The sequence below is a fragment of the Artemia franciscana genome, chromosome 12 (genome assembly GCF_032884065.1).
Source record: "Artemia franciscana chromosome 12, ASM3288406v1, whole genome shotgun sequence".
NCBI lineage: Eukaryota > Metazoa > Arthropoda > Branchiopoda > Anostraca > Artemiidae > Artemia > Artemia franciscana.
The window spans coordinates 26,956,572-26,980,722 of record NC_088874.1 but is presented as its reverse complement, the minus strand read 5'-3'; the positions used below and the strand labels follow the sequence as shown (position 1 = coordinate 26,980,722).

Sequence of the window (24,151 nt, the reverse complement as noted above, 5' to 3'; positions counted from 1 at the left end):
TGCATGCTCTGTGTTAGCATAGATGAGTTAATGGATGGAACACGTTATTCTTTTTCTCGACTATTTATGAAACAATTTTCTCTATTGGATCTCTTTTGCTGGATATTCACCGGTTCGATAATCGATATCGATATTTGGGCGCGATATATTAATAAATCGAAATCGATATTCAATATCACCCAACACTATCTGGCAGTGATTTCTTAGCAGCCCAGAAGAGATTGGCCTCTCAACCACACAAGACCCTTCCTCGGGAATCATAATCCAGGTAATAGGAAGAACATAACAAGTAGAAAAATCAGAACTCGTTGATATCATCGTGGTCTTTTAATTTGGCTCTGATTTTTAACACTCTAGCTATGATACTGGATATTCAGATTTCAGAAGGAAAATTCATGATTAAAGTACTTTTCTTGGAAATTGCACAGTTTTGGAGCCCCCAAGTTTGGAGCACAGACTTTCTCTCCCCCAAGACAAATTTTCTTAGCAGTATTTGTGTCTTAGCAGTACGCCTTAAATATAAGGCAGCCAGTCCCAAGCCTGAAAAACGAGTGAGGTTAGGCTGTGGATCTGCGACCCACACCCGGAACTTTGAGAACATTCCTCAGGGGAAACTGAAATAGTGACTGAAATATCAAGATTGAGCCTTGGATTGAACCTCTAAATGCCGACAACACCAGCGCGTCCAGGGACACGATTTATGAAAGTGAATAATATCCTGAAGTTTGGTTTTTGGAATGTACGAACGATATCTCAATTAAAATCTCAACATAATTCAATCTTTATAATTAAAATAATAATGCTGCGTTTTCCTGAGCTAAACTCATGCAGACATGTAAATTACACTGTACAGACAGCATGCGTTTTGGCGAGCTCCTTGTGCTTTTCCTTCCACACCATCAGTAAAGGTTCATTAACGTGACTGAAGCAGGCAAAGCCGGTTATTTAAGTCTGATTCTTCATTACTCCTATTTCCCACATCCTTCAATTCGCAGAAATGCTCAATTTGAATAACAAATCTAATTTTTGAAAGTAACTCATCAAACATAATAGGAGTATCGAAGCATTATGTGGAAAAAATTGGGTCCAAGTAAAGAACTTGTAATCCTACCTTGCTTACCTTCCTTAATATCTTACTTTGTAATTCAGTTTCATTAAACACCATTTCCTAAGCTTTTGTTTAATTTGCTATGTCTGTAGAACCTTATAAAATATTTTTGAAACGACCAGTCTTGTAATGCAGTCCATTCTTTAACAATTGGCAGTTCATTCAATTCAGGGCGTTGTCTTGCATGCATGTGAGAATTTCAACACATGTGGATTTGCGTTTTTCCTCAAGAATGTTGGTAAAAAGCGTTAAAAACAAATAAATTGCTGTGGTTCTCGACAAAAAATGAACTAAGGAATACCTGTTCTATTACAAAAATGCCTGGTGGCTTATGGTTGACCTGTTTCCGTATTGTAATGTTTTTTTTTGTAATATCTGGTATGTCTTCAGATAATGAGTTTATGGTTACACAAACTGAAGACCATTAATTTTTAAGAAATGGCTAGTCAAGGAAATTTATCGATTAATTATTTTATTTATTTTTTTAGAGAAAGAGAATTTATATTGTATCAAACATAAACAGAGCCTTAAAATGATTAAAAAGAACTGAAAATAGTAAACTATTAATTGTCTTATTTCTTTTTTTATTACCCAATGAGCTTTAGGTGATTAACCCTCATCCACTTTTCTATTTTTGACATACCATCTCTTGTCATAGTTAGTAATTTATTTTCGGTTCTTGCTGCCACCGTAAGACATGCATCACCCGCAAACCGCAATAAAGCTTGATTAGGGCACCGTTGTCTTTGGCCCTTCCAACTTCAATATATAGCCCACCAAGTGCTAAGTATAGGCCATTTACATATTGCAAACAATAGTGATCCCAAGGGGGGTGGGTCTCCGCATCTTACTTTATGATCTGTTGACGGACCTCCAATTTCACAAAAAAAGGACTCGATCTTTAAGATAAGAATCAAACAGTCGCAGCGCATTCCCGCGAATACCTCCATTTTCTAGTTTCTTCAATAAGATCAAATGATCACAAGTTTCAAACGCCTTTAATATATCTAGAATAGTATATCTACAGCCGAAGAAGTCTCAGTAATTCGAGCACATACATTAATTGAAGGATTCATATTAAAAGAAAGTAAAGTATCACAAAAACTACGACAAATTCTATCATTCTGTAAACTCATATCAACATCAAAATCTACCATTATTACACATGGACTTGTAGACACTGGCACCTTTTTTAAATGACTTTCCATTAACTCCAAAAAATTCAGACCAAATGTCGAAGGAGGCCTATATACAACTACAAAAAAATTTTGATTCGGCGGAACTACCTCAATTACCAAACTTTCAAACACCCTCTCAACATAAACACAAATGTCATTCCTTACCTTAACATTATGGTATTACTTAATGAAGCCAGCCACCCCACTGTTTTTGTGATTTGTATGGTTCTTTCTATGAGAATTATAATCATTAATTGCCAATAAAGAATCAAAATAATCCTTCAACCATGTTTCAATTAAACCTATAACACCAATATTTCCAATTATTGAGCTCAACCAATTAATTATAAGAAGGATTCAGACCTTGACAATTCAACTAAAATAAAAAAAAAGATTCTTCTGGGATACATGATTTTTTGCAACAAAATCACACAAAAAAAGCGCAAAAACACAGAAAAACATCATATTCCTCAAAAAAATCTACAGGGTTTTTCTCAAGTAGTGATAGCCTATTATTAAGACAATTTATCATGAGATATGAAAGAATAGACAATAAGAGAATCCATAGACACTGTAAGTATCGAAATGCAACAACCAAGCAAACACTCCTTCCAAACTACAACTAAATGAGCAAAAAGTAAAAAGACACAAAAAACTTTGTTCACACGTATTCTTATTACTACCCTTCATTTCATTCTATTTTTTCCCTTTACGCGTCCAACCCAACCTTCAAACAAATAAAATATAGAAAATAAACTGAAAAAAAAAGAAAAATTTACTCTTCCATAGAACTTCCAAATCCATCCCTATTAATATCAACTCTATGAGGGATACGAGCTTAAAATAAATCCCTAAAATCCTTACTTACTTTGTCAACAATGACTTTTACAGGCTCAGGGTTTGGAGACTGGTGTATACACAAAATTGGTAGAGTCAAATTTGTCACACTAACATCATCACGATTAACTCCACTGTTCAGTCATTTTAACCTCACAGCAAATAGTTTTTTTCGAACTTCTCGGACCGATTGGGGGGCATCATCCGTCACAAAGATATTAAGATACTCTAAATTGACTTGTTTGTCAACCTCTTAGTGTTTTTCAATATAAGAATTTTATCTTTTATGTTTTAACTATGCTAAATTATAATAACAATGTTTAACTAAATTAAATCTGGTCATAATGTATTATATTATAAAATGATTAACAGTAAATTATTTGCATTAGATTAAGACCTCCTGAACCTTTAATTAACTTATATTCTAGATATAAACTACCGGTTCATTCTTTTGTTTCAGTTTGGTTGTTCCATTTAGCGGTGCCTTTGAAGAAGAAGAAGGAGAAAATGGTCAAATAAATGGCAGCCTCCAATTTGCAGAACCTATAAATCAGCTATATACTGGGTATGAAGAATATAATGACAATCTTGACCCTAGGGATGTCCCCTTAGCACCGGGTCGAGGCACAGGGAAAGAGATGTCAGGACGTATAGTATCTGTGGATATTGAGCCGAGCCTAACAGAAACTCCTCTAAAGGAATCTCTTGCATCTCTTTCATGGTCAGTGGAATCTCGAAGACTGAAACCTCTTATAATTAGCTCTACAAAATTTTCAACAAAAACTGTGGCTCACACTCAAAGATTTCTTGTAGACTGCATTGATTCTGAAGAGGTGTACTCACCGCTTTGCCCAAAGAAAAGAATTAGTAAGCAAATATTTATTCTCTTTGAATAAGTGCTAACAAATTATAATTAGAGTTAATAATGTTCTAGGACCACACTGGCTTCAAGTGACAACAATGAAGTAACATTTTGACATTAATTGACAACGCTTAATACAAACAGAACTAATTAGGCCTACTAACACAAATCATATCAGTACGCAGGCAGCAGTAATTGATAGGGTAAGAATTTGTGCCCAATCTAATTTTGAACGGACGGGGGGGGGGTGCATTTCATTTTTCAGGACCACTACTACTACTAATACCACTACCGTAGCTGTGACTAGTTGCCAATGAATATGATTTCAACTGAGATTCTCTAAATCATGTTAGTTTTATTTTTGTTTTGTTTTTTACAACGATCTAACCTAGGTATTTAGATTTTTTTTTCAACATTGATATAATTTCAGTAGAGATCTTCCAATGCCGTGAATAATTTTTAATATCAAGTTTCAATAAGGAGTTGGATTCCCAATATCGATACCATTTCAGTGAAGATTTATGTTGGTAGGAATTTGGCTTTTGAAATGAGTGTCATTCTAACGGAGATTTTCCAATATTATGCAGATTTTTCTGCATCTCGAGTGCAGAGGGATGGTTCTATTTAAAAGAACTAAGAGTAGAAATCAGAGTAGAAATCTTAAAATTTTTTATCAATAATCTTAATTTTCTATATTATCTATATTTTCTATATTACCAATAGTCTTAATTAGTTGTCTATATTTTCTATAAAGTCTTAATATTAAGCTTTTATCCGAAAACCTACAGATAACTGTTGCTAATAATTGTTGATGTACTTTTCTAACAAAGAAAACAATTTCTTGAAACACTTGCTTATGGATTTTGAGCGTCAATTAAAAAAAAATTACCATCAAAATTATAAACCTTATAATTTTTTTGTTTATCTTATAATCGTGGATTTCGACTCATTTTGATATTGTTACAAACTAGCTATTATATTAGAGGTATAAACTACAAACATTTTAAAATTACAAGTCTAAAGTTCAAATATGTTATGTTGCTTCTCTCATTTCCGTGTATAAGTTTACGCTTAATACGCTCTTAACTGAAATTTAATGCAGACATAAATTGGGGTTATCATGGAGACCACGGTCCTGACAAATGGAGCGAACTGGAGCCTATTTGTGCCACTGGAGAGGAGGAGTCGCCAATTGCCTTAGAAACAAATGAAACCATTTCAGCTGAATTACCAGATCTTGAAATGAAAGGCTACGATAAGCACCCAAAGGAGTACTTGATGCAAAACAACGGACATACATGTAAGTGCCATCTTCAGTCTTGTCAATTCCGTTTGTGAACCAAAGGTAGAATCTTTAAAGTATAAGAACAATGAAAATTAAATTTGATTTTTGAATCGAGTAAGTGCAAACACAACCATATATATATATATATATATATATATATATATAACTTTTCGGAGGACTCTTTGCACGTCTGTGCTTCCACTTTCCAGAATTTGTAAACACACGATCGGTAACGCGAAACACTGATCATTGATCTTTTTCATGTTAACTTCAAGATAAATTTGAGAAAACCCATTTTATTTTTGGGAAATTAGACGAGTTCCGAAAAATTCGCAGATAATGGAGCCGCACGTTCGTTTCCACGTGCTGCTTTACATGTGTAATCACGTTGTTAAAAATGTTTCCAAAATCGTAATTTTGAAGGCTTCGTTTGATCAGCATATGACATTGGTAAAATTTTTACAATACTTTTACATCTTTTTCTTTCTACATTTTTTGATTCGTCTGTGTTTTGCATAGCTTCATTGTCTGTATCTTTTTAACATTTTTAAGGAAATCTTTTCAAGGAATCTTTCTAAGAAAAAATTCTGCAAGAGGAGCCTCAAGTCTTCTTGAAGAATTTTTAGAAAAGCCCATATTTCACAGCTTTTTCAAATACCTACTTTGGACTTTTCCATGAAAAAATTTACCCTCCTTCCAGTCCACCAGTGTTCAGGTGTGTATTAATCAATTTTAACACCTGGAGGCTGGGACTGGTAGGCAGTCCTTTTATTCAGGTTAAATTTCGTTCAAAAGATAGAGATCTGAGAATTCTACCTGCTTTAATAATAATTTATCTCGCTTTACGAACTTTTTTCAAATAAGATTTAAATTCAAATAATGGTTCAACCAAACACATAAATTAAATAATAAAAAAGACTAAAAAGTAAATTTAATGAGGTAACTTAAAATTCAAGCTGAATAAAAATTACCCTGACTAAGAAATGGGCTATCCTTCCCAGTTCTCGACTCTTAGATTTATTTTCTTCATCGAATACTCGATAGTCACCGTAAATACTGGTATCTGATTTTTCTAAAGGCACTACTCATAAAGCAATTTTCTATACACTGAGATGAAATAAAAATTGTCGAAAATATGACTTTGTCATTAAATACTGAAAATCCTAGTGGCAAATTCTCAGTAGTTTTATTGAGCTATATTTCTCTATATGATTGTCAAAATAACGTTAACCATATTTGTTATTCTAGTGGTTGTGTCCCTGAAAGATTCTATACTACCCTCTGTGAGAAAAGGCGGCCTTAGGTCGGAGTACATTTTTAGACAGATGCATTTCCACTGGGGCGAAACATCAGAGGAGGGATCAGAGCATGTCATCAATGGAAAAAGGTAAGTTTTTGCTGGACTGCTCGGTTTCTTTGTAGCTGTTAAAAAAGAGCTTTAATAGCTCCATAAGGGCTGGGGGCATTCCAGCTGTACAGTGAATACTGAGCCTCCATATAAAACTGAAGAAGAGTCAAAAACAAATTCTAGGTAAAAGTATTCCACATTCTTTTCATGGTTACTTCCACTTTTACAATCTCAATTTAATTGGTATGATGTGCTGTCAACTTTGTCAAATTTTGTCTTTGCTGTCAAATTTGTTTATATACATTTTTGCTACGTTTTTACGAGTTGGACAAAAAATTTCAGGAGTTCAAACCCCGTAACCACTCCCTGGATATGGCCTTGGGCGTCAGTGGCTTTTTCCAACAAGTATATCTACTGGCCTCCCTCTAACGAACAATTTTGATTAGTAACGCCGTTTACTAAAGTAGAATTGCAAGAAATCAAATAGGCGATAGTTTCGGACTACTTATCAGAGAAGGCGTTCCACACTGAGCACTTGAAGAACAGCTTTATCCGGCAGTAAATTTCCGCTAAGGACGGTATGCTACGGGAGATCATCAGTGAAAAGCCATCTGTTTGTTTCTTTAAATAACAGTCGACAGACATAATCCGAACTTATAAAAGCTGACTAGTAGGAATCAGGCCTTTTTTTTTGGGGGGGGGGGGTCTGCGTTATGAAGTATGCTATGAGATAAAGTAGTTTTTAAAGCCGTTTTCTTTGGCCGTCCCTTATCTTGTGAGGTAATATTTTACATGAAAATTTTTACTGTTTTTTTTCTTAGTTTCTTCATGAACTATGACCACTTTGCTTCTTAGCGTTTTTTATTTTGCAAATTGTATATTTGATTTTTTAACTAACCTGGCAGAAGGCAACAGAGAAAATTTAGCTACAATATTAACTGGCAAATATTCTGGAAGTGAGTTGCTACAACCAAACGAATCTCATCGGAGGGACGGAAATTCTCTTCCTGTCTGCTTATCTTAAAGAATGGTTTGACAATTATTGTCTTTAACTTAGGTGGTAAAAGACAGTAAAACTAGATGAAATAATATTTTATAGGTGAATAGAGGCTTAGATTTTAGACTAAGAAGTTTCCAACTTCTCTAGATTTACACATTAGTCTAAATCTAGTGGTGAGTGGATAATGGTAGAAATGGAACGAAAAAATTGACGTATGAAGCTAATAATAAGGTAAATAAAAAAGGTTAAGGATCCGGTATTAGACTTTACAGTCCGTAACGGCGGTGGTGATCACCGTTTCTTAGTCCTTCGGCCAGGAAATGCAAAGGGGGGTCGGGGGCAGCCATCCTGTGCTTTCGCACACCCTTCCTGTTTACCTTCCCCAGGAAGCTAATAATACAAAATAAAATAATATTTTATGCATAGATTAAGGCTTGTTAATAGACTGAGAAGTTTTCACTTATCCCGGGTTAATGTGCCAGTCTACAAAAGAAGATTTAGAGCAAAACCTTGGAGTGGAGGCAATGTTACAAGGGTGCCAATAACTGTCCGAATTAACAAGTTTGTTCAAAAAAGGGGCAAACAAAGAGGAAAAAAACAAATGAGGACGTCAGAAAATCGTGGTCCCCCTGGATCCACCCTGCCAGTCTGAATCTAGTGTTGAATGACCTTAAATCTAGGACATACTTGAAAGTGAAATTTAAGTAAAAGTTACGTGTAATGAAAAAAAAGCTTTGTTTTTTAGAGTTTCAATTACTATGGACACACATCATTCTCTACCTATAGTACGTTACAACGTATTATTTGAAAATAAAATTATGTGGATAAGGTTTAGTATTTTAAAGTATAAAAATTTACTTATATTTCAGGTATCCAATGGAGATTCATTTAGTACATTATAATAAAAAGTATGGATCAGTCCCAAAAGCAGTGTCCCACAGAGATGGTCTTGAGGTTTTAGCAGTTTTTGTTGAGGTAGGGTGATTTTTTTTCTAACTTACATTTAATTAAGCAATAATATTTTCGGGGTAGTTTTTAAAGGATCTTGCTGATTCTTAAGCGAAAGTTTTATCTTGTGGTAAAAAGTTAAGCCACTTTCTGAAGTTGAAAGAAATTCAGATCTAGAAAGGTTGTATATAATGACTCATAATAGACCACTGGCACTGTAATTTATAATAAAAAACATGATAATAATCTGATTTCAGGATTTTGCTTGCTTTTCAGGAAGGGGGCCTCAAAATTTCCAGTTGAGGGTTTCAAACCATGAAATTGGATCGGCCACCTTAGAATTTGCGTTCCCCGGCATGTTTACCATCTTTAGGTAAAAATTAATGTTTTTATTCACAAATGGCAGAAAACGCCACTTAGATGTGGCTCGGACTCTTTTTGTTACTTAAATGCTCTTGACGATATATAAAAAAATAGTTAACAACGGCAGCATTCTTTTATTATCTGCTGAAAATTTATAAATAAAAATGGAGCCAATTGCAGCATTCACGTCATACTTAACAACTGTTTTTCTAAATGGAGGCTCAAAACCTCCTGTTCAGGGTTTTAGACCATGACAAATCGAATAGGTATCGTAGAACTTGTATTCTTTGGTATTTACAGAAAACATATTTATTGCTATCACTTTTCAAGATGTGGAGCAAAGCGTCTTTTTTTAGGGGGAGGGGAGGGGGGGGGTTAAACCATAGTAAATTGATTGAACATAACAGAAAACTTCCCGTTTTTGGCCATTTGAACCTCTGAGGGACAAAAATTGATGATTTGTTTCACAAAATGACAGAAAACGCCATCTCTGTTATTATTTAAAAAGATAACTTGATGCTCTTTCTGTCCTAGTAAGCCCTTTCCCACGACTACTTGTTCGATACGATCTTTCCTGGGGAAAAAATACAAAAGAATAGAACTCCCTTTGCAAAGAAATGATTTTCATTTCTGTTCAAGAGAAGAGGGAGGGGAGACTGCACTTTAACCCTGATGATTCCAGAGGGGCTCTTTTCATTTCGACCAGTATTCAATGTCGATGGGGTTTCAGGTTCCAGTTTTAACGAAATATGTTTCCATTAAAATGTTCATCTATTAATGCCTGTGTAAATGGGCATTGTAAAATCTTTGTCTCTATTGTTTCTAAACTTCTAACACTTCACCTCGTCTCACTTCTTTTGTACATATTTTTCCTTTCTTAATACCTTTCATTGATTTCTCTGGTGTTTTATTTTATTTGGGTCGAACATGGAACATCAACTGCTAAATCCAAAAGGAAAATATTCATAAATCAATCGAGATATTCTGGCCCACAATTCCTTGTCAAAAAGTTTATAGCTTTTAATGGTACTTTGTACATCTTCATCAAAGATATAAATTGTTAGTTGTACTTTCAATCGATTTGAGTCCATGAGTGGATTTATAAATCGCTTTTGCCATAAATTCGTTTCCGGAATAAGCTTTTACTATTAAGACTGATCAAAATAATGGTTACCACTCCTGAATCAACTTCAAATGGCGATTTTTTTTTCTCAATAGATATTTTTTGTTCAAAATGTATTTTTAGACCTTCGGTTACAATGGGCCAAATCTAGGAATTAGAAATTCCCAAGATGCAACATCATAACATTGGGCAACACAAAAGCAATTCTACACCAAGATTTCTCATAATTTAACAAACTGAGGTGGTAACTTTTTTTTATCAGTGTAATACACCATTTTGTAACACCGAAAAAGTGTAACTTATTTACATCTGCTAATGTGACGAGATGTTTCTGAACTTTGACATTTAGCAATAGCAGTAAGCAGGTGCCGCATAAACAGAATAATTATTCTGAAATCCTCACTGTTATTTTCTGTTAAAACTGGCAACGATTTCTAAACCGGTAAAATGCGTGTTATTAAGTATTTGCATCAAGTTTTACTACGAGTGATCTTATTACGAGTTAAATTACGAGTGATCTGCGACTGATTTAATACTCCAATAAACGATTCGGATCCTGTTAAAAGATTATGACACATAAAAATAGCATGATTTTTTAAAATACTCACTGGTTTTCGCGTTAAAACTAGCAACAATTTTTAAACCGGTAAAATGCGTGATAATAGGCATTTGCATCAAGCTTGATTACGAATGATCTTATTACGAGTAAAATTACGAGCGATCTGCGACTGATTTAATGCGTCGCTAAACGAATCGGGTCCTGTGAATAATAAAAGCGTGGCGCATAAAAACAGCAGGATTTATTGAAATACTCACTGGTTTTCGCGCTAAAACTAGCAACAATTTCTAAACCAGTAAAATGCGTGTTAATAGGTATTTGCATCAAGTTTTATTGCGAGTGATCTTATTACGAGTGATCTGCGATTGATCTAACACGCCACTAAACAAATCGGGTCCCGTTAAAAATAAGAGCGTGGCACACAACAACAGCACGATTTTTTGAAATACTCACTGATTTTCGCATTAAAACTAGCAACAATCTATAAAGCAATTAAGTGCGGTGATCTAAACTGGTCTGTAGAAAACAACCAGTAATACGATTTCATCTGGTTTTGTTATCTTATGATCTACGAATGATCTATTACGCCACTAAATGAATCGAGTCCTGTTAGAAGTAAAATTTTTCAATTAGAATTTTTCGCTATATTCCAAAAATAACGTCAACTTCAAAGCTTAATCAAAACTTAAGCCCCGTCAAAGTCAACCTACGCTATTATTGTGTCAAAATCCCCTATTGATATCAATACTTGAAAAAGCGTCGAAAACCCTCTGCAGAATACAAACCAAGTTAAGGAACGTTTCGGCTCTCTAAAAACCAGCACCGTGATGTTCTACCCAATCAAGCTCTTTCTACAAGAATTAGAAAGCAAAAACGTGACTTTCGGTTAAAGCAAAACGATACAATGCGATTGTATCGAATGCCATATCGAATATATATTTACGATATCGAACAAACCGATATGATAACTCGTTTATCCACATTTTTGTAAATCTGTGTAATACGACTCAATTTTTTAAATCTCTTGTGTTGATCATTTTGATGCAATTGTATTGGATTGCATTGTATTCTATTGTATTGCAGATATCAGATGAGGCCAATCAGGTATTTGAGAAGATGTTGTCAAATTTAGAGCAGTTAATCTCTTCCAACTCAGCAGTAACATTACCTGGTGATAGCTTCGTCTTAGCAGATTTCCTTCCCATAGACAAGAATTTTTATAGATATCATGGCTCCCTAACCACACCGGGCTGCAATCAAGCTGTATTTTGGACGATATTTTCGGAGCCAATCACAATGTCAGAAGATCAGGTATTATCATCATTGACATTATTAATAAAAGATATCATGAAAAGAAAAATCACCAATGCAACAGCACAAACACAAAAAAAAAAAAAGAGACAGAAGGAGAAAAGGAAGACTGTTTTCCTAAATTAGTGATTAATATAGACCAGTACTTGAATGAGGCCTTAACCCTACTCATCCATACAATCACATAGGTCAAACAGCATAGCCACACACAATCAACCATAAAGAATAATCCATGGACAGGCAGTCATGTCGTCAATAGGTATAAGTCGTCATTTACTAAACAATAGAAAAAATAATACATTCGCTCTCAATTTTCTAGTACTTCTTCCTACTCCTGGGAGGGGGGATGGGGTACTTCCTGGATGTATAGCTAAATTTACTTGGCAGGTGAAGTCCCCCCCCCCCCCAAAAAAAACTTGGCATATAATTAAATCATACTTCACACATGTTTCCAATTGATGTGATATTAGGTTAATTTCTATAATTTGCGCTTGTGATTTTTGAAGGCCAACTTAAAAAAAAAAAATCTGTAAGATAAGAAGTAAATAAATCGAAATAATGTAATAGCCAAGCGAATATGGAAAAATTTGGACATAAGATCAATATTTTGCTTAAGAAATTCTGAAAATAAACACAAGATGAGTAGGCTGTTTACGTTACGGAGTAACTAAGTAAATATTTCATGGGCAGCGCAATAGCGCTACCTAAATAAAGAGTGAAGTGTGATCTATGTATTATTTATTTCATTTATTTATATTTTTTTCACCTAGGCACTAAGTAAGGAAGGAGTTTTTTCAAAACCTCAGTTGGAGCTCATTCGATTGGAAACTGAAAGTTCTAGTGCCTTTTTTAAGAGTAAAAAGTGATTGAAGGAAAAACCAGCCTCCTCTCCTCGTCCCTCTTTTCCGCAAAGAAATCCGATCATAAGTTTGAGATAATTTTTTTTTATTAAAGATAGTTTAAAGGACCAATAGCTATGCCTCTGAGAATGAAAACCCCTCCAAAGCGTTTGGGGTAAGGGCCGTAAGTTATGCAATTCACTAATTTTTTACGAATAGTATTTGTTTGGCCCATAGCGTCCAAAAAGGCCAAATGTATTCATGTGAAGCTATCAGTGAATGTCGAGAGGAGTGTTGATTTAAATCAAGTAGTCTGTATTCTCTCCCGCTATTAGAAGGCCATTTTCGAAACCAGCCGTCTATATAAGACTCTTAACACACTATTTGCATACAGGAAAAAAGGGCGTATAATCTACATATCTAAAATGGCTAAGGATATTAAGCTAAAACTTTCAGGGGATGTTTGGGTGTATGTAGAACAAAAAATCAAAACGCACTATATGCATGCAGGTTGTCAAAAAGGCGTATCAGCAACATCACAGGAACAGCTAGGAGTATTAAATTAAATATTTTAGGGCCACTACAGCTACTACTACTTCTACTACCAATGCTACTACTATTACAACTACTACAATTACCAGTGCAACTATTTACGACTATGACTGCTTGCGTTTGTGACTACTTGCGATTGCAAAAACTTGTGACTGTTACTCCAGCTAATTGTGATTACTTGGAACTGCAATTGTATCTAGGACCACACAGGGACTGTTCTATCCTTCCAATGTTTCAACCGAAGCATACTACAGTTGTTTCGACGTTTCAAATTTGTAAACATTTTTACCTCAGTTTCCACAGTTAACTACTATTGATCATGGCAGCTGATCGCCGTAAGTGATAGTAGTTACCGGTACAGATGTAGGACAAAGGATATAGAACCTTTAAAGGGCAACTAGTCGCTGCAATCCATAACCCCATAGCGTCGATTCTGGTATTCTATAAAACAATTGCTACTTGCGTTCACGTGTTATGTACGGCTTCTGCTTGAATATGCACGCCCAGTTTGGGAAGAAAAATTCTCCCGCGGTAACGAACTATAGTAAGGAGTTACCCGGCTCAATAGTAACCGAAACTCTAAAAAACGGAATTTTAATACCTATAGTTACATTAAAAGAATCGCATTTTTATTTTGATTGTAAATATATAAGTTTTATCAAGTTTAGCTTTACCCATCATAAGTTATGAGCTTGAGAAAATTTATCTTATTTTACAAAATAGGGGGAACCACCCTCTAAAAGTCATTGAATCTTAACGAAAATCGCATCATCAGATTCAGCGTATCGGAGAATCCTACTGTAGAAGTTTCAAGCTCCTATCGAAAAAAAAATTAATATGAAAACTTTGTTTTAATTATTCATGCGCGGTGAGCCAAAATCAAAACATGCATTAATTCAAAAACGTTCAGAAATTAAATATAGGAAAACAAGTTTTTTCAACTGCAAGCAAGGAGCGACATAAAAACTCAAAACGAACAGAAATTATTCCGTATATTAAAGGGCTTGTCCCCTCCTCAACGCCTGGCTATTTAGGCTAAAGTTTTTTATTGTTTAAAAAAATAAAGCTGTGAGAAAGAGTCAAACTTTAGCGTAAAGAGCCAGGCGTTGAGGAGGGGACAACTTATTTTTTTATTTAATTCATATTAAAGGAATCTTGAATCGGCCACAGCCACTGATGGCATATAAGGCATCAAATCCACGGCGTAGTTTCTGGGTCTTTTTATAGGGTCAGGTAACAAGTCTGTCGCCAAATCTTGAGACAGAGGGAATTGCACCCCGGGCCCCGTATTGCCAAGATGAGAATCAATCCACTAAGCTCCAAAAGGGTTAAGAACTGATAATATGTTCAAAAACAGTAAAAAAACAAACAACTTCCGGTTTGCAAGTGCTGAAGGATTTTATAGTTATTTTTGGTTCTAGTCTGGCAATTTGAATCAAAATCAACAATCCAAGATTGAATCAAAAAGTTGGAACCATCCCAGATTTTTTCACAGACTTTTCAAGCTGAAGTCTTAGCTGGCTCAATAAGGGTTATCGGGATAGAACAACACACATTTTGTCTTGTCTTAGTTCATATGTAAGACGATTAAAAGCGACCAAATTTTACTTTCCTTCATTGGTGTGCTTGTTAGTTGATATAAGATCAGCAAATGCCACACCTTACCCTAAGTTTGGACCAACACCAATGCCCAACCTGTGACAATATGTTCCCCCTACATTAAGGTGAACAAGAAAAATTGAACAGTGTCCTAGTTAAGCGTTATTAGTGCTATTAAGCTTATTCACATTATAGCCTAAAAGTGAAGATCCTTATTACCATTGCTTGCCAGCTAAGACAAGCCACCAGCCTGTATCTTTACTGCTAGATAATTTGCACTTATTTTTAATTTTAGATTGATCAGTTCAGAAGGCTACTGGACCACGAAAATCATCCAATGTCTGGGAATTTCCGGCCATTACAAAGACTATATGGAAGAGAAATTTTGCGAAGTTTTTAAGTTTATACCGTATTTTTATTTCTTAAGGAGACACGTTTAGAATTATATATTTGTATTTAATCTGACTATCGTAGATTTTGAAAAAATATGAGGAGTGTTTCTCGGAGGTATGCTTATCGGAAGTTCACTTTTATGTTCATAAAGACTTAAAAAAGACGTATACCACTGAAAAACCCCGGGTAAACCCAGTTCATTTTTTTTTTATATCTAGGAAGATGTTAGCTAATGAAATAAAAATGTATATCTAATAGGTGAACCTTTTAAAAAGGTTCAGGGGTGTAAGAGAGGCCAGGGTGTAAGAGAGGCCAGAACCACCACTGCGGGGCGCAAACCCCCTGAAATCCTGTTCTTGAATTTTTCCGCATTTCTTGTTTTACAATCGACTATTCTGTTATCAAATAAAATCATTGATTTTAAATCAAAATATCATGTATTATCGGCACACTCCTCCCAAAAACTTCCCATGTACGTGCCTAAATGGAATTTTGTTCCCATAATACGAATTTACTGACGTGAAACCGAAATTTTCGAGCTTTTATTAATATATTTATCAATTCAATGTCCTATTTAAAAGTATCACCCACTTTTTATATACTTCCATTTAATTTTATCTGTAAATGAAAAGGCAGTGGGGTCTAATGATAATTATCGTTTCTACACAGCCTTGCTTAGCGGAATAAATATATGCCAACTTCTGGCAAAACAAATTCTGATTGGTTGATTTGGATTGGCCGATTGTAATATTTTCTCAATAAGGTTTCATGCAAATTTTGCAACTTTTTATTCAAAACAGTAAAATCTTCTCAGAGCAAATGCGCATTCTTTTTTCCACGTGCGAGTTCTTTTTTATCAGCCAAATTTTTTTTATTTTTTATCGAGTCCAATTTTAAATCAGCCAATTTTTTTCTTGCTCATGAGTACAGAGCACAAACGCCTGGTCCTGCTCCATGTACAACTGTAAGTATGAGCACAAAAAATTCTTTTCTGACAAGGCAAGCTGTCTGCCAATTCAGAGATTTATCCAAGCACTATTGCAGAAACAATGACAGATCCTGTTCAGTGGTATCAATTGGAGTAGGGGGGAGGGTGCTTAACCCCCTCCAAGATTTTGCACCTCTCAGATTGTAAGAAATACCATCATTTTGGTGTTTTTCGTTGAACATGGCTTTTTTTGTTATGTTAATTGAAATGTGAAAAAAACAACAAATATATTTTTGCTCCCCTCTTATATTTACGCCACAAATTCTGCTAGTGGTTAATCCACGACTTCAATTCGTCTGCTTTGTTTATGTGACAAGCCTGAGTATTGATGAAAGTACTAAGGCAGCGCTGTCAACAACGTGAGAAATTTATAAGAAAAAAGAGGCTTTAGCGCCGACGGTAATCGCAATTCAAGATATTTTGGGTAAAAATAACTAATCGGCAGCGCATTTGCATCTTCTTAGAGCAGAACCAACACAACTGAGTGAAAAAAAATACACGAAAGTTTCAAAGGGTTTACTTCGATCATTAAATATAAACTGATTTATAAAAAAGGTCAAAATTCACTTGAAACTTCAGAGCCGGGCTTAGTGTCGCCATCTAAAAGATAAATAATTGATTACCTGGCTGAAAAATAGAAGCTAGAACAGATAAACTAAGAGAAAAACAAAACGTACAAGTTTCCATGGTTTACTTCGACCAATACATAGGAATGGATATATATATATATATATATATATATATATATATATATATATATATATATATATATATATATATATATATATATATATATATATATATATATATATATATATATATATATATATATATATATATGAATAAAAATGAAATAGTTGTGTTGAGGTTCTTTCAGGTTATCCACTGTTAATCACGCTCGGATTTGCAATTATAATAGAAAATTTTCCATTAATTTTGCTAGTGGTAAATATATTGGAAAGTTGTCCAATATATTTGATAGTACGTCGGGAGAGTGGCAAACATATATATATATATATATATATATATATATATATATATATATATATATATATATATATATATATATATATATATATATATATATATATATATATATATATATATATATATACACACATATATATATATATATATATATATATATATATATATATATATATATATATATATATATATATATACACACATATATATATATATATATATATATATATATATATATATATATATATATATATATATATATATATATATATATAATTTAAATATAAAATTGTATATAAAATTTTGCTTTATATATAAAAAATTTCTGCTCAATTTGAAATATTTATTTTAAAAGAAGTATTCATTACTCTTCGTCTTCTCAAACATGAAACATCTAAAAACATATAAGAATTATATTGTTCTAAGTTTTTAGCAATGGCGTAGATGTTATTAAGTTTACCAAAAAGGGAACCATGCAGAAAATGAAAAATCTTGGGTACTCTGCCTCGCAATAATCATTCCAAGTTTGCTCATTATTAAATCTTATTTTTCACTACCAAAACTACATTTTGTGTTGCCAAATACTAAGAACAGGGTGCTGTTTACTTTTTATAAGCTGAAGTGGACGCTGAACTAGTTAATAGTATCTTATTCCGGTTCAAAATGGAAACCATGATAAATTTTTCTCTGGGGCCAAAAAAAAAAACAAACAAATAAACATTAACACAGGTGGGTTTTAGGAAAACCTACCAGAACTCATAATTATAAAAATCGTTAAGTCTTGATATTCAAGAGGGGACTCTCCAACCTTGCGTGTGAGATCGTAAAAAACACAAAAAACTAACCAAGAATGTCAAAACAAAAAATATCAGAATGAAAAACCCCTTGTAGTCAACAATTAAACTGGGTAACTTCATAGGAAGTTAAAAAGATAAAAAGTGGTAAAGCTCAATTGAAAAAAAAATATTAAACTCATATAAAGTAAAATAAAAAAAAAAAATCATAGGTAGCACCAGTGCCAAATAATAAAAGAGGAAAACTAGTGGGATATTTTATTTAATTTTTTTTTCTGTAACGAAGGGGACAAAGGGTTTTTATTTAAAGACTTTGAAAATAACTCCAACCAAAAAGACATCGAAGATAAACACTACATGCTAATCAAAACATGTCATTAACCTGGAATGAAGGCATGATTTCAGGGCAAGAGATTCAAAACTCACGGGCAAAATTCAAAATTTGGCACAATAAAGGATTCAAAATTATCAAAATTACAGCGCACGAAAGCACGGCCTTTCTACCAAAAACTTTTCATACCCTCAAGTCAACGTAATTTAACGTTTTTTTAACGTAATTATAACTTAATTATAACTGGCTTAGAAACTTAGAAAGTAGACTTAAACTCTATTTTACACAAAGCGACGATTCACATTATCCTTTTTTTAAATAAAAAGCTAAAATCCATTACCAAATAAAAAATAACAATATAAACAACTAAATACAAAAGTTTATGCTGAAGATTGTTAAAATTAATAACGAAAAAGGGCTATCCAAACTCATAGCCCTTTCCCGCCTAAGTGCAAATTTGTGAATTAATGGTGCACTTCGGAGGGAGGGGGTAAGATAGACGAAACTGAGCTGAAGCTAAACCTAGGGAAAATGCCTCTCCTTATCTCCAATATAAAAGCCTGAAATTTGCCTTATCCGAAGAATTCCATTCTGAGAGCTGAATATCCCTACCATGTCAAACGGTCATAAGAACAGTACCTACTCCCTATACATATGGGACAATACGTATTCCCTTTCCACAACGTATGTATATCAACAAATTACTTTCTACTGGAACAGTAGACACAAATTAAAAGGATAGATTATGAGCTAATCATTAGTATGATAAAAATATAATAATTATTATAATAATAGGAATATGTAATTTAAAAATACTCCGTCTTTTTCTCCAAAGGTAGTATTCCAATTATGGTTTATTAGGTTTGTATGTTTACAGATTTTGGTTTTTATTCATAACATTTTGGTTTACTCGTTGAGTTGAATAGGATGTTATATGAAAAGGTACGTCCTACTGGCGTAAAAGAGTTTTCGTAACCCTACATAACGCATATAACCTAACTTAGATTTTTTAGGCCAATGTGAACACTTCTTTGCAGAAAACAAATATTGCAAAAATCGCCCTTGTCTGGGAGCCATCTAGGACCAAACAAAGAGCAGACCGCCTCCGAATAGGGTAGGAGAACGTAACACATAATATAATATATAAGATATTCATTTAAAAAAATCTCTATTACAAGCCCCCAAAGGGCCGAATTCAGAATTCAAAATCGACAAATCATATGGTTTCACTAAAACTGGCAAAAATGCAAAAAACAACAACGAAAAATGAAAATTATAATGAATAATCATTTATGAGTCAATAATTAAACAGTAAAAAGTCAACTAAAAAGATAAAAACCGGTTAAACTAAACTTAAACAAATACAAGTCAGAAAAAGAACTAAAAGGGACATTAAAAAAAGGGGAATGGGGCAAAATAAGCGAATAAATACAAAAAAGAACGATATATATATATATATATATATATATATATATATATATATATATATATATATATATATATAAAAGGGTGGACAAACATAAGTGAATAAACACATAAAAATAAGTAAATAAAAAAGAGAACGAAATACAAAATATATAAAATATAAAAGGGAAGCTAAAAATAGAGGGGGGGGGGGGCAAGCAAATAAGTACAAGAAGCTGTGTAGCACCATCAGCCAATAAAAAAAGAGAGAGAAAAGGGAGAAATTAGTGGGGTATTTTATTTATTTTTTCTGTGATGAAGGAGACAAAAGTTTTTTCGTATTTGGAAGAAACGCAGAGAATGGGGAACAAAATAGGGATGGGCTCAGAGACAGCTCGAGACGGCCGTAATCTGAATGGGGAGTGACGCTAGGGGAGAATACTTGCCATCCGAGGGTTTGTTATTGCTTTTTTTGCAAAACAGAGGCACAACGAAACCCTCCTTCGTTCAAGGGTTTCTAAACTAGCTTTTTTTTTTGGAAGCAGAGAGCATTGCACCTTGCCTTCTTTGAAAATTATTCGCAAGGCGCTTTTTTGGATTAATTCAACTTTTTCTGATTCTTCGCGAGAAATATCAGGGTGCCAAACTGGGTAAGGATATTGAAGATGCGGGCGGACAAAAAACATGTAAATCCTTAAAGAGTGGGAAGGGGGGGACGCTAAATTTATTTACGAGCTTAAGGAGGGCGATAGACACATTAGCTCTATGGATGGTGTCTTTAACGTTGATATTCCACTTTAAATTTGGAGAAATTGTGACGCCAAGTAGTTTAAATGAGGACACAGAAAATTCAGGTGGGATAGGGTAAAGAAAAAAGGGCAAGGAGAAATTGGCATTATCATGGACTTTGAGGAGTGTATTGTCATGTCTAAGTCCAAGGCTTCATCTCCGATTAAATTGAGGATACCAATTTCACCAGTAAGGAATCAATATTGAACTCGCTAACAAGTTTCTCAATTAAAATATTGTGGTTAACAAGGTCAAATGCTTCCTGAAGGTCAATGAAAATTAAATTTAGTCAGGAATTAGGATTTTCGAGGATTTCCCCGATGTGGTCAGTAAGAGAAAAGAGGTAGTGGGAAGTAGAAGTGGATTTTAGGTTCCCGCACTGCCTCAGGTCAGTAAGAGGTACGATTTTTTCCTTTAGCCAATCTGCAAGGAATCCTTGAAGTCATCGAAGGCAATAATAAGAAGAAACGGGATATCCGAAGGACATACACTTGTTTTTTTTTTTAGTTCCATTCTTTTTTCTATCTTTTTTCCTGTTGGTAATTGGTCAGACAATGCTGGGAGGCTCTGGACAATGGAAGCGAAGAATTTATTTAGATTATTGGCAGCAGCATCAGGGGGCTCGGGTAGGTTGAAGTTAAGCTGCTCAATCCTCCTGCCACACAGCTTTTTAACCTCGGAATACTAATTTTTTGGTTTATTAGTGAACAATTCTTTGACCTTATTTTTTGTAGTAAGATCGTGCCAATTTACGTATTTCTCTTTTAATTGATTTTCTTAGTTTATTGCCTCCATCTAGTTTTCAATTTTTGAAAGGCTTCAATTTGGTTCTAATTAGTGTTTTTATAGTTTGGTTAATAAAAGGTTTATCACTGGAGCACCTTTTAAATCTTTTTTCTGAGAAACAAATTACTTTTGTTTCCCAATATTTATCAATAACAAGTCAGTATTTTTAAAACTATAAACATTAGACCAATCTTCAATATTCACCCCTATACCAAAAGAATCAAGACCAGAATTTGAATAGGGCGATAACTGCCATAACTTATTGAGAAAGAATGCTTAAGATTTGAGGAAGAGGATAAAAGAATTGAAAGATGATAACCCCCACCTAAAGCTAAGGGAGGGCTGTAAAAATTATAAATATTAGTTAAAATACCATCAAGAATGGTATTTCCCCGAGTCGTTGGTATTTTAACAATTTGCTTTACTTTAAGTGAGGAGCAAAAAGAATCCATTTCAAGGTCGTTGGCATCGCCAAGTAAAAAAAGGCCACCATTAGGGTACTTAGATAAAACAAAGTCAGCACTTGTCTGCAACTGCTGGATGAATTTAAGTTTTGAATCGATATTTTGATTTGGGGAGTAGTAGGAAACAGCTGCTGCAATAATATCAAATGGACGACGGAGTAACTTTTGGTTTAATACTTAGCCAGAGGACTTCATCATACTCGGAGAAACTAGGGTCTCGAATAACCTTTGTGTAAAGGTTTGCTCTTGGTAAAGAACGAAACACCGTTACCTTTTTTTTTCCGAGTGGGTGGTCTGAGGGACGGAGTTTAATAAACTCTGAATAATTTGTCAGGCGTAGTGACCATGGGTCACTGTACTTCAGTAATAGCTATAATATCTATTAGATTCGATTCTGAAAGCACCTCGAGCTCGGTAAGCTATCCAAAATTAAGATTTTCAGCATTAATAACTAAAAGTTTATGAAAAACAAACCGATTGGGGATTCGCGACAGGGAGACTTGATGAGTCTGAAAATTGTCTGGGTGGGGCTTTAATTTTATATTATGATGCTTTGGAGAAAAAGGGTAAGAGAAGGATTTATCTTGGTCTGGAGGTAGGGGGAGGGGCAAGGATATGGACGAAGCATGATGAGGAAGATACAACTTGTTTCCAGTTGACAGGAAGTGAGAACAATTGAAAATTATTATGAGGCGATTTTTAAATGCAAAAATTCTCAGACCTGAGTCACGTTGACAGGGTAGGCACGAGGGATAAAACAAATGGGCTGGAGGTAGGATTTCGTGGAGATAGGGTAAGAAGGAGTCGCACTGGGAGGATTTTGATAGAGAGCAAAGGAGGAGATGAGAAGGCAAGAAGGTGCTGAGAAAGAGAAGTGGGGTGGAAAATTTTTGGGAGGAGGGAGGTCGGATTCACCTTGACAAATGACGGAGGGAGGCCGTCAGCTAGCTAGAAAACGAGTACTCACATTTTAATGACTTTGTCTTTTCCACCACTGACGACTCGTTGACCATCCGGTGACCAATCGACTGCATAAATTTCATCTGCATGACCAGGTAGGTCTAGTTCTATTTTCTTTGTTTTTAAACTCCATACTATAAATTAAAACCAAAAATTAGCAGAGATAAAGCAAAATCAAACTACTATATTGACAAAAAGTGTGATACAGCCCTCAGAACCAACTAGCATGACCTTCCTAGTGATGTTTTCTGTAATTTTTGAGATTTATTTTCTATTTCTAGTGATTTTCTCCTTCCACCAAGTTGGATTTTTGTCGGAATCTAGTATTTATTCTGCTATATAGACTCAAAAAATAACTTGGTCGGAAAGTTATAAAACACAGAAAAAGAGAGAAATGTCTGCGAAAAGGAAATAAAAGAGATAAAAACCATACATGTGAATTCAACATCCCTGTCTAAGCCAAAGAACATTTTTATTAATATAGTAGTTATAACAAATTTCTACTTTAGCTAACAGAGAGCAGAGGTCGATGTGTTAGCTTAATAGATCCAACATAAAGATAAGATTACCACTTCAAAGTAATACATATTCTGCCAAGAAATCGCAAGAGATCAAGGAAACAAGTAGCAAAAGGGAACAAAACAGAAGAAGACGAAATAATGGAGAAAAAAAGTAGAGGCAAACCCAGCGCGAGTATAAGCTAAGCCAAGATTAAAAATGAATATAACATTCGTTAGAATTCCCCACATCTCGACAAGGAAGATATAGGGGATCTGGTACCGTAATGAAAATGTAGCCCTTTCCGAGTTAAGGAGAGGAAGAGGAGAACGTAAAAGCCCCCAAAGGGCCGAATTCAGAATTAAAAATCGACAAATCATAAGGTTTCACTAAAACTGGCAAAAATGCAAAAAATAACAATGAAAATGAAAATCATAATGAATAATCATTTATGAGTTAATAATTAAACAGTAAAAAGTCAATTAAAAAGATAAAAACTGGTTAAACTAAACTTAAACAAATACAAGTCAGAAAAAGAACTAAAAGGGATCTGATATAGAGGATCTGGTACCGTAATGAAAATATAGCCCTTTCCGAATTAAGGAGAGCAAGATGAAGCTTCTTGAACCGATCATGGACAGAGAAATGGGAACTCTGGAAATAGCCTTATCATGGAAATAATTTTTGGAGATTGAATGTTTGTAATTCCCGTTTGTAATTCTTTTAATTGTTTTAGATTAAGAATATCCAGAAATAAAAAGAGGGAACGGGATACTGATAGACGTTATAGGCGGAAGGGCTAGAGAAAAAAATTCAATCATTCTGGATTATCTGCAGGGGTTGTA

The 24,151-nt window shown here is 34.2% G+C and overlaps 2 protein-coding genes across 4 annotated transcripts in view; one reads left to right on the top strand and one right to left on the bottom strand.

The window, feature by feature from the left end:
* Positions 1 to 15,372, top strand: part of LOC136033933 (carbonic anhydrase 2-like) — a 42,518-nt gene extending 27,146 nt beyond the window's left edge. For both annotated transcript variants that reach the window (XM_065714950.1, XM_065714949.1), the window contains 6 exons: positions 3,584 to 3,990; positions 5,088 to 5,285; positions 6,519 to 6,657; positions 8,488 to 8,593; positions 11,695 to 11,922; positions 15,208 to 15,372. In XM_065714950.1, the coding sequence (XP_065571022.1) occupies positions 3,584 to 3,990; positions 5,088 to 5,285; positions 6,519 to 6,657; positions 8,488 to 8,593; positions 11,695 to 11,922; positions 15,208 to 15,312 (1,183 nt within the window). In that variant the 3' untranslated portion in view covers positions 15,313 to 15,372. The remainder of the gene's footprint in view (positions 1 to 3,583; positions 3,991 to 5,087; positions 5,286 to 6,518; positions 6,658 to 8,487; positions 8,594 to 11,694; positions 11,923 to 15,207) is intronic.
* Positions 15,373 to 16,794: 1,422 nt separating this feature from the next.
* Positions 16,795 to 24,151, bottom strand: part of LOC136033931 (notchless protein homolog 1-like) — a 135,845-nt gene continuing 128,488 nt past the window's right edge. For both annotated transcript variants that reach the window (XM_065714947.1, XM_065714946.1), the window contains 2 exons: positions 22,816 to 22,942; positions 16,795 to 16,893 (listed from right to left, as the gene is read on the bottom strand). In XM_065714947.1, the coding sequence (XP_065571019.1) occupies positions 16,881 to 16,893; positions 22,816 to 22,942 (140 nt within the window). In that variant the 3' untranslated portion in view covers positions 16,795 to 16,880. The remainder of the gene's footprint in view (positions 16,894 to 22,815; positions 22,943 to 24,151) is intronic.